Source organism: Colletes latitarsis, chromosome 11, assembly GCF_051014445.1.
Source record: "Colletes latitarsis isolate SP2378_abdomen chromosome 11, iyColLati1, whole genome shotgun sequence".
Taxonomy (NCBI): Eukaryota; Metazoa; Arthropoda; class Insecta; order Hymenoptera; family Colletidae; genus Colletes; species Colletes latitarsis.
In genome coordinates this window covers 18,749,420-18,766,407 of record NC_135144.1, presented here as the reverse complement: position 1 = coordinate 18,766,407, position 16,988 = coordinate 18,749,420, and the positions used below count along the sequence as shown (strand labels likewise).

General features: G+C 36.6%; 2 protein-coding genes across 8 annotated transcripts in view; one reads left to right on the top strand and one right to left on the bottom strand.

Moving 5' to 3' along the window:
- Positions 1–3,855, top strand: part of Cnn (phosphodiesterase 4D interacting protein centrosomin) — a 50,061-nt gene extending 46,206 nt beyond the window's left edge. For 4 of the 5 annotated variants that reach the window (XM_076778942.1, XM_076778941.1, XM_076778940.1 and 1 more), the window contains 5 exons: positions 601–888; positions 1,084–1,308; positions 1,388–1,591; positions 1,781–2,012; positions 3,095–3,855. In XM_076778942.1, coding sequence (XP_076635057.1) covers positions 601–888; positions 1,084–1,308; positions 1,388–1,591; positions 1,781–2,012; positions 3,095–3,306 — 1,161 coding nt within the window. In that variant the 3' untranslated portion in view covers positions 3,307–3,855. The remainder of the gene's footprint in view (positions 1–600; positions 889–1,083; positions 1,309–1,387; positions 1,592–1,780; positions 2,013–3,094) is intronic. The other variant, XM_076778944.1, reaches the window with a different exon arrangement.
- Lim3 (Lim3 homeobox protein) overlaps positions 1–16,988 on the bottom strand; it is a 144,487-nt gene that overhangs the window by 44,804 nt on the left and 82,695 nt on the right. For all 3 annotated transcript variants that reach the window (XM_076778945.1, XM_076778946.1, XM_076778947.1), the window contains 3 exons: positions 12,899–13,068; positions 10,376–10,591; positions 4,682–7,696 (listed from right to left, as the gene is read on the bottom strand). In XM_076778945.1, coding sequence (XP_076635060.1) covers positions 7,506–7,696; positions 10,376–10,591; positions 12,899–13,068 — 577 coding nt within the window. In that variant the 3' untranslated portion in view covers positions 4,682–7,505. The remainder of the gene's footprint in view (positions 1–4,681; positions 7,697–10,375; positions 10,592–12,898; positions 13,069–16,988) is intronic.

Sequence of the window (16,988 nt, the reverse complement as noted above, 5' to 3'; positions counted from 1 at the left end):
ATCTTGTGTTACTTATGATAGCTATTTCGCGAAATAGACGTAAAATTCGCCTGTTTTTACAAGCTATTTGTAGTCCCTTAAGTAATCTTTATGATCGACTAGTTAAAAATGCAATCAATAAAATTTATAATTTTGAATTGATTAAATTAAACATAACAAAATACAGGGTGTTCAGCCACATCTGAAAAAAAATTTAATGGGATGTTCTAGAGACCAAAATAAGACGAAAATCAAGAATACCGATTTGTTGATCGAGGCTTCGTTAAAAAGTTATTAACGTTTAAAGTTCCGCCTGTGAGAACAGCTGCGTGCGCGGAACTTTAAACGTTAATAACTTTTTAACGAAGCCTCGATCAACAAATTGGTATTCTTGATTTTCGTCTTATTTTGGCCTCCAGAATCTACCATTAAAATTTTCCCAGGGGTGGCCGAACACCCCGTATATTTGTCTATACAGCCTTTTATTTAACAATTTTCAAGTTTGATCCGTAAAATTGAATACAATTTACTTCACAAAAAACTGATAATTTTATAGAAAGTTCTTTTCCAAGATTTATGTTATATCGCGGGATTGGTTACATTGAATTTTGAACGTTGCAGGCATTCGACGAAAAAATATCGCCGTTGATCGTCAAATTGGAAAAGTCGCAAAAGTTCTGTGAAAAATTGCAATCGTCTTTGGAGAGAAGAATGCACGAAATTCATGCGTTAAAGAAGGAAAGTAAGCAAAATAACATTTGCAGAGCGCAATTGGAGAAGAAATTGGTCGATTTGGAGGGCATGGCCACTGAAATGAATAAACAGAAAGCAGAGTTGATGCAATATAAAGAAAACACCGATAAAAAAACCGCGGAGATGCTCGTGACGCTCAACAGAGAGAACGAGACGGTAACGAAACATTTTCCTTATACTTTTGTAATAAATTGTTCAATCAAGCTCAATTATTAAAACACAAACTATTATATATTTGTAATACTACCCTAAACCGTAAATTCAAAACTCATATGTCTGGTATCGCGTATTAATCTTTAAAGTATTTCATTTCACTCTGAACAAATAATGTAACTTCTGACCAAATTTTAGTTGAGGGCGCGGATCAAGAAATTGGAGGAGGAGAACGAAGATGCCAAAGCAACTATATTAACAGTCACGAAGGAGCTCGATCACCTGACTCTCACGCACAGTCAAATTCTCGTAAAGAACACAAAGCTAACAAACGATAAATTACGATTGGAGCAAGAAATTAGGAAATCCGAGAGCAGATGCGACATGACCGTCCGTTCTATGCATGAAAAATTTAACAAGGAGGTAAAACGTTTGCAAGCCTTCGTTGAACTTCGTTTTTAGTGTACTCTGTAACGCAACTGTTGATTGTGTGTCCATGTAGATCTCGGATCTGAATCAAATCAACGAGTCGCACAGAGCAAGATTACATGAATTGGAAATTGCCAACAAAGAGCTACGAAGGCACGTTGCAATGTGCGATGCGAGTGATTCAGCGCCAAGTTCTAGCGGCGTATCCTCTCTACCCACAGATGCAATAATTAAACAAACTTGCGAGGACATCATGCAAGAATATCAGTCATACAACGTTAGTTGGCAGTTTCTGTCACTGATTTCATTCCTCATAAGCAATAGCTATCCGTCGAATTATTATCAGACCTCACACCCTGTGTTGTAGAATTGTCAAGAACCATGATCTTGCAATTGTTCTGAGTAGCATTTGTACTATAGTTCCCTTGGTATTCGAAAATACTACCAAACGTAAAATTGATTGCAGAATTCGCAGTACTGGCTGCCTGTAGGTTACTCGACGCTCGGTGGCCGCAGTAAATCGAGTTGTTCGCCGGATTTAGGGATCGAAAGCGACGCAGCAGTCACTACCATGAGGCCACTGAAAGATACGTTGAAAATTACGGAGTCGATGACTAATTTGTTGAGCGATGAAGATAACGGCAATAGCAACAGACCAGTTCGAGAAGTGGATAACGAAAGTCCTTTGCCGATAGAAGGTAACTTGAGCCCTGCTGTACAGGGTGTTCAGCCACCCCTGGGAAAAATTTTAAAGGGGAATTCTAGAGGCTAAAATACGACGAAAATCAAGAATACCAATTTGTTGATGGAGGCTTCGTTAAAAAGTTATTAACGTTTAAAGTTCCGCTCGTATTGAATTTTTTTCTCGAAAATGCGCAAGATTTCGGGGTATGTGTAATGACTAAAAATGATTGTAATTGACCCCAGCAATCGAAAATAATTTTTTTAGAATGTTTTGAAATTGTTTTTTTTTCGTCGAAAAATTTAGGCACCTAATTGGATTTTCGGTAAGGAATTTTTTTCTCGAAAGTGCGTAGGATTTCGGGGGTATATGCAATGACCAAAAATGATCGTAATTGACCCCCACATCCAAATATAATTTTTCCAGAACGATTTGAAATTTTTGAATTTTGTCGAAAAATTTGTCCACCTACTCGAATTTTTTTCTCGGAAGTGGATAGGATTTCGAAGGTATGTGTAATCACCAAAAATGATTCTAATTGATCCTCGCAACCGAAAATAATTTTTCGAGAACGATTTGAAATTTTTGAATTTAATTGTTAATAACTTTTTAACGAAGCCTCGATCAACAAATTGGTATTCTTGATTTTCGTCTTATTTTGGCCTCCAGAATCTACCATTAAAATTTTTCCCAGGGGTGGTTAAACACCCTGTATACTTAAGTTAAAAGTACAAAAATCTAAAATTGTATGATGTATCTCTCTGAAAAAAAATCAGACGTCTCTTTTGTACATGTTATAAAATTGTGGTTGACTATGTATTTCTTTATTTCTATCTGAGATTTTATACTTCTAGTTTTCTAGTTTCTAGCTTCTCTTGAGATTTAGTTTTCATTTTTTATTTAATTGTTTGCTGACAGATTTACGATGGAAATCGAAAGAAAAAAGGGGTGGTGATGTGGACAAGATTTGCACATTAAACGAATTTGATTTCTAGCGAATAGTCAATTAACCAAACAATATTCGAAGGCTTTGAAGAAAGTTTAATGTGTACGTAATCAAACTATGTGAAAACTAACGTGTTCGATATTATTTTGCAGGTCTAGATGAGGTAGAAGCTTTGAAGCAAGAAAACGAAACGCTGAAGAGAAGGTTGATGAAAACGAGAAGGGCATTGGAGGATACTTTCCAGCATCTTTCCGCGTCGAATAAGAACAAAAAGAACGTTGAGAAAGCTATAACGAAACAGCTGCAGATTACAAAGAGCATACTCAAGAAAACAAGAACGTACGAAGAACCATTAGACAATTGACAGAGATGAGAGGGATCAACGCGAGCAAAAAGAAAGAAAATTGTATGCAAGTGAAAAGAAAAGATACTGTCAAGTTGCATATTTTAAAACTGACGTCAATGTTTATTTTTTATAGTCGCGACTTTGCTACGTTTCTACCCGTTGCGTGCAATTCGATTTGTACAAATTAACGATCGACGATGACGCGTGTTATATCTTGTAAAAAAAAAAACTACGAAAAAGCATTTTGATACATTCACGAATCGTTGACCAAAAACACATAAATATAAAACGTTGATCGAAAGCGTGCTTCGCGAAATAAGACGGAATTGTATATTGAGAGATTTGTATATAATTGTGTAAGTGTACTCGAGCTCTTTTGTAGATTGTTTCTTCTTACAAAAGGTTTATGTAACCTTTCCATCGAATCGGAAACTGTCCATTTCTCATATTTCGTTTTTCCACGACACAAATTTACCCGCGTGTACATATAAACACCAATGTATCATTACACAGCATCTGTACATAGTCTTCGCAAATAAAGTGCCATTGATATTTGAAAAATTCTAACATGAATTTACTTCCTAAATTGTGCTTCGTTTACGGTGAGTTTCTTTTTTCTTACAAATGATTCGTTAACTCTTTGGGGCATGTTGGGATTAAAAGCGTCCCACCATTTTGGTGCACCGCAATACACAGTGGGACATTTTTAGTCCCACCTAGAAATATTCCAATATCTGCATGCACATAGGTTTATATTCCACCTTAAAGCAGTTAGTAATATCCTCAACAAATGTTATAAACGTTATTAATAAGAAAATACCAATTTTCTTTAATTTAAAACACAATAAAATTTCTATGCAACATGGATCTATTGTATTATCTGAAATCTTGCGCTGCAAAGAGTTAAATCCATGTAAAATTTCTATCTGGGTAAAGATTTAAAACAACGAATACAGGAGAAACAATTGTTTATCTGTAACTCGTTGAATAACAATAAAAATTTAACCGTTCTATGTGAAATTGGTATTCGAATGAAATGTTGCCAAAATATGAAATGAACAAAGAAACGAATAAAATACAACACGATGCAGATTATGATAGAATTTTTATTATCACTCGATGACTAGATAATAATATAAAGATCCGTAGTAACTCGTGTCGATGAAGTTATGAACTGCGCCAGTCACGCGAATCTTTTTCTCTTTTTTTTCCATTTCATCTTAGCGAAACCCGGCGAGGAGCACGTATTCGGTTTTCGTAACTGTACAACATTCAATATTTTCGCGAAATAATACCTTTCTCGACGCTCCCTCGTTTCGAGTAATTGAATTCTCGAGGTTAAAACGATCGGGTACGACGTATATACAATTCTACAGTGATATCTTTCCTTTACCTCGGACCTTGTTCCTCTCGATGTGATACGCCCTGTAGAGCATCCGTTCGAATAATACGAGGCGTCACAATTCTCGAGAAAACAGCTTCAAACGCGTTGAATCTCGCGAATCGCGTTATCGTGGGGCTCGAAAACTGTCGTAATAAAGGTTTGGGTACTCGAAACAGTCGCGAAGAACGTTTATTCCGACTAACTGTTACAGAGAACCTAAATTTTGGACTATGTCGGTTTAAGTTAAAGTTTTTGCATCAGATTTCGTACAAGTTCTATAAAGGTTTCGATAAAGCAAAATAAAAAGAAAAAGTCGTTTCAAATATCGATCTTAATATCATGTTAAAAACCATCGATCTTTTTTCTGTTTCAAACTTACTAATATATCTTAAGAGAGTCGATGCAAGAACTTTAACTTAGACCGATTTAGTTCGACTTTTAGGTTCTTTATAATTTCTCGTAACAGTTGCAACCAGAACCTTTATATTATAACGTTTAGAAACGTTTGTTTTCGGAACTTTTTCAAGCCCCGTGCACGGCTTCACGGCGTTCAAACGACTGAAGCGCCCCCTCGTATTATTGCACATACGTAAACGAAGTCATCCAACCGTTCGGAGGCTGCAATCGATCGAACCTACCGCTTTTGATTATCGATTCTTTCTAAATCTAGCCGTAGTTTGCGAATACGTGCCTCGCGCGTACATACATGTACAATTTATACATAACACGCGTATATGCGTCGAGACGAGGGCACAATTGACATCGTTATGACTTTGATTATTCAAAATTGTCAATACTTTACGGACAGAGGACGTAAACGAGTGATCTTTCTTAATCGAAACGAGAAAAGGAAAGATCGCGAGAAAGAAACGATCGTCGATCAAAGTTTTCGGTGATAAGAGGAATGCTAGAAGAAAATATAGGTTACGTTTCTCGATATTTACATAAGTTATTTTTCTTAAATGGAGAATTCACGTCATCGTCCGTAAAGCGTTAACCGCACAATCGAACGTTCATCCGAATCAGATCGATTCTACGAGATCTGATTCGTTGCCAATCGCCATGTTTGTTTAACGATTTCGTGTGCGTCGGCTAAATCGGGAAATGTTCATTTAATATGTTGCGAAAAGAATACTTACGTTCGATCGACAATTGGCGGCACGCTGATATCGATGACACCTGGATGACGCAGGATACCTAAACAGTGCCGTGCGATGCAAATCACGCGAATTTGTTTGTCACTAATTAAAAAGTCGAATACCGACTGTCACGAGTATGCGTAGAAGCGTACGTCGGGCGATCGGAACGGCTCACCACCGATCGTAAGTAAACATTTCACGATAAAATACGACACTGTTAACGATTCACAACCGACCAGTCGTTCGATCATAATTCGAGAATCACGTCTTCTCGCGTAACGACAATTCTCCCGCGCGTCAGAAAGTCGACTGAGCGGTTCACTGGTAGAGGGATTCTGGAATCGCTTCCGATTGGTCGCGAAGCTGGCCAATCCTATAGCACTAGATTTGTACACAGTGTGACATTACATTTTCATTACGAGAGAAGGCAATCGTTTATACCGTAATCGGATTACCATTGACCCTCGATGCATTTCTAAACAAACTCGTTCGATGACACGAATAAAAAATATCGAAAAATGTTCCGCTTTTAATTTCCAAACTACGAATCTTACGCGTTCGTAGCGTGAAAAATACACGCCGAACGTACAGGAAATATAATGCACGCATGCAAAATGGAATAATATCGTTATGGTATTCGATGGAATGTACTCTACGTTCGTTCTGCATATGCTTTTCACGTTAATGCGAATCGTAAGAACGCATAAAATCCGCAGTCTGGTCATTCTGTATCTCACGGGAATCGACGCGTCGGCTCGAAAGAACTCATCTGGTGGTTCTAAATTTCAATTTCGAGTTTCGTTTGCGGACGGCGTCGCTCGTGCCGAGATCGTTCTACGCCGATCCTTTCCCATCATTTTTCCATTCTTTTCTTACTGGAGTACGATAGAATCTAATCTGAACTATTTACAATAAATGACACCTGAAACTTGTAACGTCACGTAAGCGCGGTATACCACAGAAACGTGCCCCGTTGACGTTCGCAAAGGAAAATTACGTCGCACGTAGAGCACACGGTCGATTCGACGGAATTCGCTAGGAAAATGAAAATCGACCCCCTCGACTCGATACTTATCGAAACTCTTCGCCGTGTTTCGGAATTAACACCGTCGGCGTACGGTTCAAGAAGCTATCGTGCATCGTCGACCGTTCATCCGTGTCGCCGCGACGCATCGGTTCCAACGAACGTCCGGCTCGCGACACGCCTAAAACTACCTTTCTAGGTTAGGTTTTCTTTAATCGACGATTAAACTCCATAGTACCGGGAAACGAGGAACTTGTACATAAATATATTTAGATTAATCGTACTATCGAATGCGTGTTTCGTGTCGTTGGTGAACGTAACGTTATACGACTATTACGCATGGCGATCATTCCGATGACGGGAAACCGGCCGGGACGGTGCGGAGTATGGTGTAGAATGACTCACTGGCTCGAGTCGGTCCTCGATCGACTGCCTCGATCGATTTACAAGCGAAGACGGATCCGTCGATGGTACAATCGATACACCGAGATCTCCTCGAGATCGAGGCTCGAGGATGCAACGTCGACGATGGACGAATGAGGACAGACTGGTCTGTTGGATGGCTCGTGTAGTCTTTCAAACGAGTCCTGCCTCGCCGACGGGGTTGTCAGGTGAACGCCTTGTGCCGATCCGTTCCATACGGTATTTGGCGACGCGCGGCTCTGCCGTGTTATGTGCTGTAGTGGGAATGATGGTGAGCGTGCGGAGGTGGTGGTTCGCCGAGCCATGAATCGGGCGAGGGTGGAAAATCTGGGTAACCACCTCCGCCGCCACCGCCTCCACCGCCACCACCTCCGCCGCCCCCGCTCGATTCGTTGCTCAAATCCGACGCCGGACCCGGCACCATACTGCCTGCGCCACCTGGAAGATTTTTTTTGCACTCGTTTCAGAGATTCCCATTCGTCACGGTCTCCGCCATTTCATCGTGGAAGATTCGACTTTTTTCTTTGCGAGGAAAGGACACGAACTGTCCACGACTTCGATATTTACCGGGTCTTTGCAAAATGATAAAATATAACGATATTAAATAAGATACATTTATTGTTATCATTTATGTTTTTATTAGATACGTGGAAATTATCATCCAGCATCATGGTGCACCATGTAGTAAACTATTATCTTCTTGGAATATTATCGATCTCAGAACCTTAGATTTACCAATCAGGCATGCTTCTCACCTCGCCAAAGCTATTATTTATGGTTCATAACTTTAATTGTTTTCGTATCTTTGAAATTATTGAGTATCAACGCTTAAGATATTACACATATTATTAGGAACGTATATACTATCACTTTCCAAAGACACGTTAAAATCGAAATCGGACAATTGGAATCCTTCCCTTGTTGGTGTAATACTGAAACCAAAGACGAGTAGACCTTACATCCAATGTATTTTTTCAGTCCACTTTTCTGGCACTATAGAGCCCCATTACCATTTTTGAGACAGAAAGTGAAATTACAGAAATATTCCTGATCATACATTATATTTTCGGTAAACAATTTTTTTTCACGAAAGTGAGTAGGATTTCGAGAATATGTCTATTCACCAAAAATGATTGTAATTAAGTCCTCTAGCTAAAAATAATTATTTTGGAGCGATTTGAAATTTTTTAATTTTGTCGAAAAATTTGTCCACCTTCTCGAATTTTTTTCTAGGAAATGAGCAGGATTTCGAGGATATGACTTTTCACCAAAAATGATTGTAATTGACTCCTACAGCCAAAAATATTTTTTTTAGAACGATTTGAAATTTTTTAATTTTGTCGAAAAATTTCAAACATTCTCGAATTTTTTTCTAGAAAATGAGTAGGATTTCGAGGATATGTCTATTCACCAAAAATGATTGTAATTGACTCCTACAGCCAAAAATATTTTTTTTAGAACGATTTGAAATTTTTTAATTTTATCGAAAAATTTCAAACCTTCTCGAATTTTTTTCTAGAAAATGAGTAGGATTTCGAGGATATGTCTATTCACCAAAAATGATTGTAATTAAGCCCTCTAGCTAAAAATAATTATTTTGGAGCGATTTGAAATTTTTTAATTTTGTCGAAAAATTTGTCCACCTACTCGAATTTTTTTCTCGAAAGTGAGTAGGAATTCGAGGGTATGTGTATTCACCAAAAATGATTGTAATTGACCCCTACAGCCAAAAATATTTTTTTTAGAACGATTTGAAATTTTTTAATTTTGTCGAAAAATTTCACACCTTCTCGAATTTTTTTCTAGGAAATGAGTAGGATTTCGGGGATATGACTCATCACCAAAAATGATTGTAATTAATCTCTATAGCTAAAAATATTTTTTTTAGAACGATTTGAAATTTTTTAATTTTGTTGAAAAATTTCACACCTTCTCGAATTTTTTTCTAGAAAATGAGTAGGATTTCGAGGATATGTCTATTCACCAAAAATGATTGTAATTGACCCCTACAGCCAAAAATATTTTTTTTAGAACGATTTGAAATTTTTTAATTTTGTCGAGAAATTTCACACCTTTTCGAATTTTTTTCTAGAAAATGAGTAGGATTTCGAGGATATGTCTATTCACCAAAAATGATTGTAATTAAGCCCTCTAGCTAAAAATAATTATTTTGGAGCGATTTGAAATTCTTTAATTTTGTCGAAAAATTTGTCCACCTACTCGAATTTTTTTCTCGATAGTGAGTAGGAATTCGAGGGTATGTGTATTCACCAAAAATGATTGTAATTGATCCCCGCAACCGAAAATAATTTTTCCAGAGTGATTTCAAACTTTTCAATTTCGTCGAATAATTTGTCCACCTACCCCGTGTCGATTTTTCCTAAAAATTCATATTTTATTTTTAATAAATTAGTTTGACGCTCTTCAGAAATGTTTAATAAACTTTCGTGGCGCTGCTTCGCTGCGGTGTGGAAACTCTTGAGAATCGTAGGGGGGCGGAAAAGGAATGCAGGGGGTGCGGTTTCGTCCGGGGTTGCTAGTGAACTCATCAAGTAAGGCTTTCTAACAGGTCTTGCCTTAGACGACTGAGATGTCGTTGGGAAGTCGTTCGAGGAGTGTATATATAGTAATGGAGGGGTCAGTCGAGCGCTTGTGAGAGCGTGATCCCTCTGGTGGCGAGCACGGGAGGCGACGCCACACTTTTTTGTAGGTGCCATGGGCTCTACTCCATAAATAAATTTCAATTAAATACAAGCACTATTGTAAGAGACCATTAGAATTAACTACTTTTGCTACAAATCCCTGAATTTATACGAAGCTACAATGTGTCTATTCATTAGTGTGTGTAAATGAAGGGGTGGTTCCTTGTTAATACAGGATTGCCTTTTTTGTAACCTCCCATAGTCAACTCACGTGCATTTACGCACAATTACAGCTGTCTGCCCAACAATATTAATTCGGTGAATAGTTTCTCAACTGACCGCCATCCACGAGAAGAGAACCCTAAAATCACCTCCGAATTTTCAGGCCGGTGTTGCTGTCAGATTGGGCCACGAAGGTCCATAAGGTGTAAGGTCTACTTGTATACTTGGTCTGTAATGAAACGGTCACACTTACCAAGGGTGGTGTAAACGGAGAGGCCAGTATCCGGTGGATATGGAAATTGTGGTGGTAAGGACGGTGATCTGGACGTTGACAGATAAGGGGGAGTCGTTGCACCTAAATAACCGCGTGGAGGGCCCCCGCCTGCGCCATTTCCACCTCCACCTGGACTCGCGCCTTCACCATCCAGTCCCATGTTCACCACAGTCCCGTAACTGTCGTTACTCAAATCTAAACGAAAATATTCATTTAATTAATACATTTTTATGAATTTTTCTAATATTCTCGCGCAGGTTGCCAGTTATTTTCGCTACGCTACGTGGATACACACTTCCGCTTAGTGTCTTACGTATGAGTCATTATAGCATTGGCCGTCAGATTATTCACAATTCGCTAACCATATAACTTTTGGTAAACTGCGCTCGATAGTATGATTTAGCTTTTTCTATGACTCCTATGACCCGTATACGAGTCACAGACAGTGAACGTGTCACTATGAATCTATTCAAGGTCGTAGTTTCTTGAAATTTCACATCAGTGATCAACTCCTGATGGTTATAAATGTATTCATATAGTTTTCTTTTTTATTAAATACTTTATAATTATTTCCTTCAAGAGCAGGGGATCTCATTAATTGCATTTCATCCAAAAGTAGAACAGATTTATTTTTCGATTAGCATGCCCGTCGGCTGAAAGGAAGTCAGTAAGGAAGGTGTTTAAAGTTTAAACAAAGGCGGAAGTTTGCATGGCTTTACGACGCGCATGGTTAACGGTAGGCATAAATTCGAGGATGGCCCGCAATCTTCCTGCAATCTCGGACACGGTGAACTGGCTGTTAGCCTCCACGAACTCCTGAATAATTGACGAGATCGTCTACCCCTCTGCTAAACGCTCGGGTACACGAAAGTTTAGATGTAACCGACATTAAAGCGAAACCGAGCGAGTTAGAATTGTTCTTTCAACTTCCCTATCCTTTTCTTTGGGTTTTAATAGTCATTTACAATATACCTAATGTTCTACGCATTAACGCGTATTTTAAATGGTAATTTGTCTTATGTTTGCTTCAGGACTTCTTTCGACAACTATCGTAGCTACTGTTCTTAAAATTCAAAGTGAAAATTCTTTTACATCCCTGCAACAAAATACTGGGAAAATTTAGTTCTTTGCGGCAACATATCCGTAATACAAATATATTCGTGGGCCACTATGCTTTTAACGTTTTCTCGTTTCGCGAATACGAAGGGGTTGCTTGCGCACACAGAGGGAAACCTGCGTGCATTTTGCGATATTGGAAGTGCAAATAACGCGCTATTGGTCGCTTTTCAGCGCTAGTTCTGACAACGCGCAACGATTTTTTGAATACGAAACCATTACCAGGACTGTTTGAGATGCAAACAGTGGCTCCACATATCGTACGAAACAACAGAAAAATTTAATTAATTATCGAATAATCAATTACGGGAACTTTGGAATCAGAATACCAGTCGCGAGCATAAACGGGCGATTATGTTACAGTACTAGCTGATTTTGGTTATGGGCCCAGAATTCGCTTGGTAACGCGACCTAACCTAGAAATAAAAAGTGAACGCGTGGTCGCGATACAAAATAACGTGTAAAGATGTTCAGTGAGAGGTTAGGTCTGGGTTAGAACTTTGCAATCGAAATACCAGTCGCGAACTAAACGATTATGTTACGATACTAACTGATTTTGGTCATCACATATTTAGAATCATACATAGAAACAGTTTTTCCCAAGTTCTTTTAGCCACAGAATACTTTCCATTTTATAATATAATTACGGAAGACTTGGCGATTGTAGGATAGATTGACGATGGTTGTAACATTGCAAATATCTCAAAATATATAATAAATACAGAACGGTTGTAACATTTTCTTCGCTTGTAATTTTTATTTAATGAACGATGCTTGCGACCTCTGTGTGTAACTCGAGTTTGCATGTGTATTCGCCATGTAACGCGACGAACGCGCGCGTAATTTTGTTTTACGTTCATTTATATTATACAGTATATTAAAATATCAATATTATAGATTTCATTTCGAATGTGACCTAACTAAACAAATAAAAGATAAATTAAAACTTAACATTGGTTATGGGCCCAGAATTTGCTTGGTAACGCGACCTAACCTAGAAATAAAAAGTGAACGCGTGGTCGCGATACAAAATAACGTGTAAAAATGTTCAGCGAGGGGTCGAGAAGTGAATTTCACATAACAAAATTTAACCCAATAACAACTATAGAACATGAAATAGAAATATGTTTAAATAAAACACGTATTGTGACGCAGATGTGAAGGTGATGTAATAAGATATTAATATTGTAGATTTAAAACGCATAAAGAACGAATTAAAATTTTTAATAATCCAGATATTCGATATAGGTAACGTGTTCGTACGAAACACTGTCGCGTAAGTGCAATTGCTTTTACGTAACCTTATTCTAAAGTTCGAGTGTTACAACCGCCATCTGTCTATCCTAATACTACGAACAGCGAAGAACTTGATTGCAATTTACATACCGTGATGACCGAAGGTGGAGTCCAGGTCGACTTTAAGTTCGTCCTTATCGAGAAGCTTATCGTGCCTAGGTGAATGTCCACCAGCTCCCGTTCCTTTCATAGTACCTCGGAAAAAGTGGGACCATCTCGTTCTACCCGCATCCTTCTTCAATCTCTTCTCCTTTGCTCTTCTGCGAAACAAACGAATTTAAATTACAATTTGGTCAGCCGTATTAATTAAAGTAAATATTTTGGTTTAATCGGTGGACGACTGTGCCTAAGTTAATTCGAGCAACGTAACCTAGAAACTTCGTTTATCGGCTAGAATAATAAAGAATAAAATAAAAGAAGAATTACGAAGTTTAAGGCAGACATTTTGGTTTATTATATTTCAAATGAAATAAGACGTTGCGTTGTTTAATTTAACTACGAAGAATTGCAATTTTTCATTTATTAAACTACGTTTTTAATCTTGACAATTTGTATCTTTGATTTTCATAAATTTTATCTTTTATCTTCATTTTCGTTTGTATCTTAATTATCATTGTACTCTGTTCGTCAGGCATTCATTTTGTTTAACTTTTCTACGTAAAGAAACAGACACGTTTTAATGATAATCATATATGAGTGACAGGATTCACCATTATGATACTAGAAAAATTAATTCTTGAGTTAAGACATCGAAGGAAATAAATCTGCATGGAATTTATGAATTTTCACAAGGTTACGAAAATAAGTACTGAAACAAATTTTAGGTTAGGTTGGCAGGATTTACCCATTATGATACTAGAAAAATTAGATCTCAAGTGGAGACATCGAAGGAAATAAATTTGGATGGAATTTATGAATTTTAACAAGGTTACGAAAATAAGTACTGAAACAAATTTTAGGTTATGTAGTGGCAGGATTTACCCATTATGATACTAGAAAAATTAATTCTCAAGTTAAGACATCGAAGGAAATAAAGGATAGAATTTATGAATTTTAACAAGGTTACGAAAATAAGTACTGAAACAAATTTTAGGTTATGTAGTGGCAGGATTTACCCATTATGATACTAGAAAAATTAGATCTCAAGTGGAGACATCGAAGGAAATAAATTTGGATGGAATTTATGAATTTTCACAAAATTCCAAGAATAAGTACCGAAACAAATTTTAGGTTATGTAGCTTACAACGGTCTGAAATCAAAATGTTACTTTTGCTGAATATTATACGGTTTTGATTTGACAGTGAACGTGTTAAAGAGTCAAACAATGATTTATAATGGAATATTTGGTGTCTGCAACAATAGTTTATTGCAAATATAGAATAGTTCGATACTTAAAGAACAAAAACTAAGCTTCCCAGAACGATGACTTGAATTTTCGCGAGTTTTTAAGGAGTAGCTTGACATTGCGATAACTCAACTTTCTTTGCGGCGTTATTTAATTTTTTATCAGATTTGTCACCATTGAAAGTTGCAACAAAATATCAATTTTATCTTCGCGCGTTTTTTCAAAATGGCTCGAGCTGCGTTGAGAATCGAGGAAAAGCTACTTGAATCGCCCCCATGAAAAATGCCATCGAGCACGTGAACGTTTTTATAACATTGTTGCTTGTTTTATCTGCGCTTGTCGATGACAGACATCGCGATAACGTTATACCGCTCCTGCGTTTATCAACGTGCGTGCTGATTCATGCGAGAAATCGCAGAATTAACATTAATTTTTTTTATACTTAACTTTTACACTTTTACTATTTTTTACACTATATATTTAATAATAAAACTGTCGATTCGAAATTAACATTCTTCGATTAATTTGACATATAAAACAAATATACAGTTATACATGTATTAAAATAGAATTATTATTATTATATTCCACAGAACCATAATCTAAGGCTTTTAATTAGTAACTTTAGATTCTAACTTGTTAAAAAATTTTTTAAATCCCTATTAAATATACAATGTTTCGAGAAATTCATTATCGATGATGCTCGAATAAAAGAATTTTTGAAAAAACGTATTGAGGTACACTTAAATACGGTCGCGTTACTGATTATAGTGCAAGCGTTCATGCTATTGATAAAACGATTTTTTCAACGCCACTTGTTATAATATACGCAGTTCAGCCACTTTTTTGAAAGCGATAAATGAAATACAAGTTGCAACAATGTTTGAGCTTTAGATTAGCCCGATAACTGACAAGTTATAACGTATGTATAAAGTGTGCACAATGTTGCTATGCATCTTTATAAAAATATACTATTTTGTCTAAATTTCCACTATATTATAATATATCGGGTGTTCGGTTACCCCTGGGAAAAATTTTAGTGGGAGATTCTAGAGGCCAAAATAAGTCGAAAATCAAGAATACCAATTTGTTGATTGAGGCTTCGTTAAAAAGTTATTAACAATTAAATTCAAAAATTTCAAATCGTTCTGGAAAAATTATTTTCGTCTGCGGGGGTCAATTACAATCATTTTTGGTGAATAGACATAACTACGAAATCCTACCCACTTTCGAGAAAAAAATTCAAGTAGATACTGAAATTTTTAGACGAAATAAAAAAATTGAAAATCATACTAAAAAAATTATATTTAGTTGCGGGGGTCAATTACAATCATTTTTGGTGAATACACATACTTCCGAAATCCTACCCATTTTCGAGAAAAAAATTCAAGTAACTGCTGAAAATTTTAGGTGAAAAAAAAAATTTTCGAATCGTCTTGGAAAAATTATTTTTAGTTGCAGGGGTCAATTGCAAGCATTTTTGGTCAACAGACATGCCTCCGAAATCCTACTGAGTTTCGAGAAAAAAAATCCTTACCGAAAATATAATTTCTGGCCAGAAATGCTTCCCAGAAATTTCATGCGAATCTTTAAAATGTCATAACTTCTGAACGGATTGGACGATTTTAATGTTCAAAAAGCCAAACGTCGCGTATTTATGTGTAGAATATGTAGAAATTCTAAAAATATTCGAAAAGTTGGTCCTTGACCCCGCAAAATGAGAAAAACCCCATAAAAATGGTCCAATTTGCAAACAGCCGTAACTCCCACAATTGTGAATATATTTCAATGAAACTTTTTTCTGAAGTAGAGCTCATGGGTACCTACAAAAAAGTATTAGACAACTTTTCTGTAGGGCGTCAAACAAAATTACTAAAAATGAAAAAGGAATTTTTAAGAAAAATTAACAGGAGGTTGGGTGCCTAAATTTTTCGACGAAAAAAAAAATTTTTAATTAATTCTGAAAAAATTATTTTCGGTTGCGGGGGTCAATTACAATAATTTTTGGTAAACAGACATACCCCCGAAATCTTGCGCATTTACGAGAAAAAAATTCAGTTCGGTCGGAACTTTAAACGTTAATAACTGTTTAACGAAGCCTTCATCAACAAATTGCTATTCTTGATTTTCGTCTTATTTTGACCTCTAGAATCTTCCATTAAAATTTTTCCCAGGGGTAGCCGATCACCCTGTATATATAATTTGAAAAAATTCCTATAGTAACCTAATAAGTAGCAACTTTGTTATTGTTTAATATTAAGCGAGCATTTTGAAGAGTTTAATATTTTGATAAATTCTTTGCAAGCACAAAATTAGAATTCAGGAAATATTTTTGTAGATATGTATGTATAAGCTTCATAATACGGAAATAGTTACTTAAATATTCTATTATACTGTTCCTTCACGATTTTGTGTTCGAACGAATGGTAGAAACGGCTTTCAGTGGCCACGATGAATCTGCTTTTCTATGGTATCCTAACTGTACATTCAGATTTTCGCTTCTTAGGATGGACAATGTTCGCGCAATCACCGAAATTTCTATCAAAATTTAAGTCCTGCTTAAAAGTTGTCCCACGAAAGCTTCCCTTTACCTACGACCCATTCAAACGTTTTCACGCTTATGCATTCTCCACATAAACGGAGTCCACAGTGCGTTTCTAGTATAAATAAATTAAAATGTAACTCTATCCCTTGTTAATTTTAGTTTTTGCTTTCCAATTTCCGACGTCAAGGATCTCTAATGTACTTTAAACTTGTATAAGTGGACTTTTTAATAAATTGACACGTTTTATAAAAAACTGTTTTTTATTCTTAAAAGATTAATTGATCGGTGG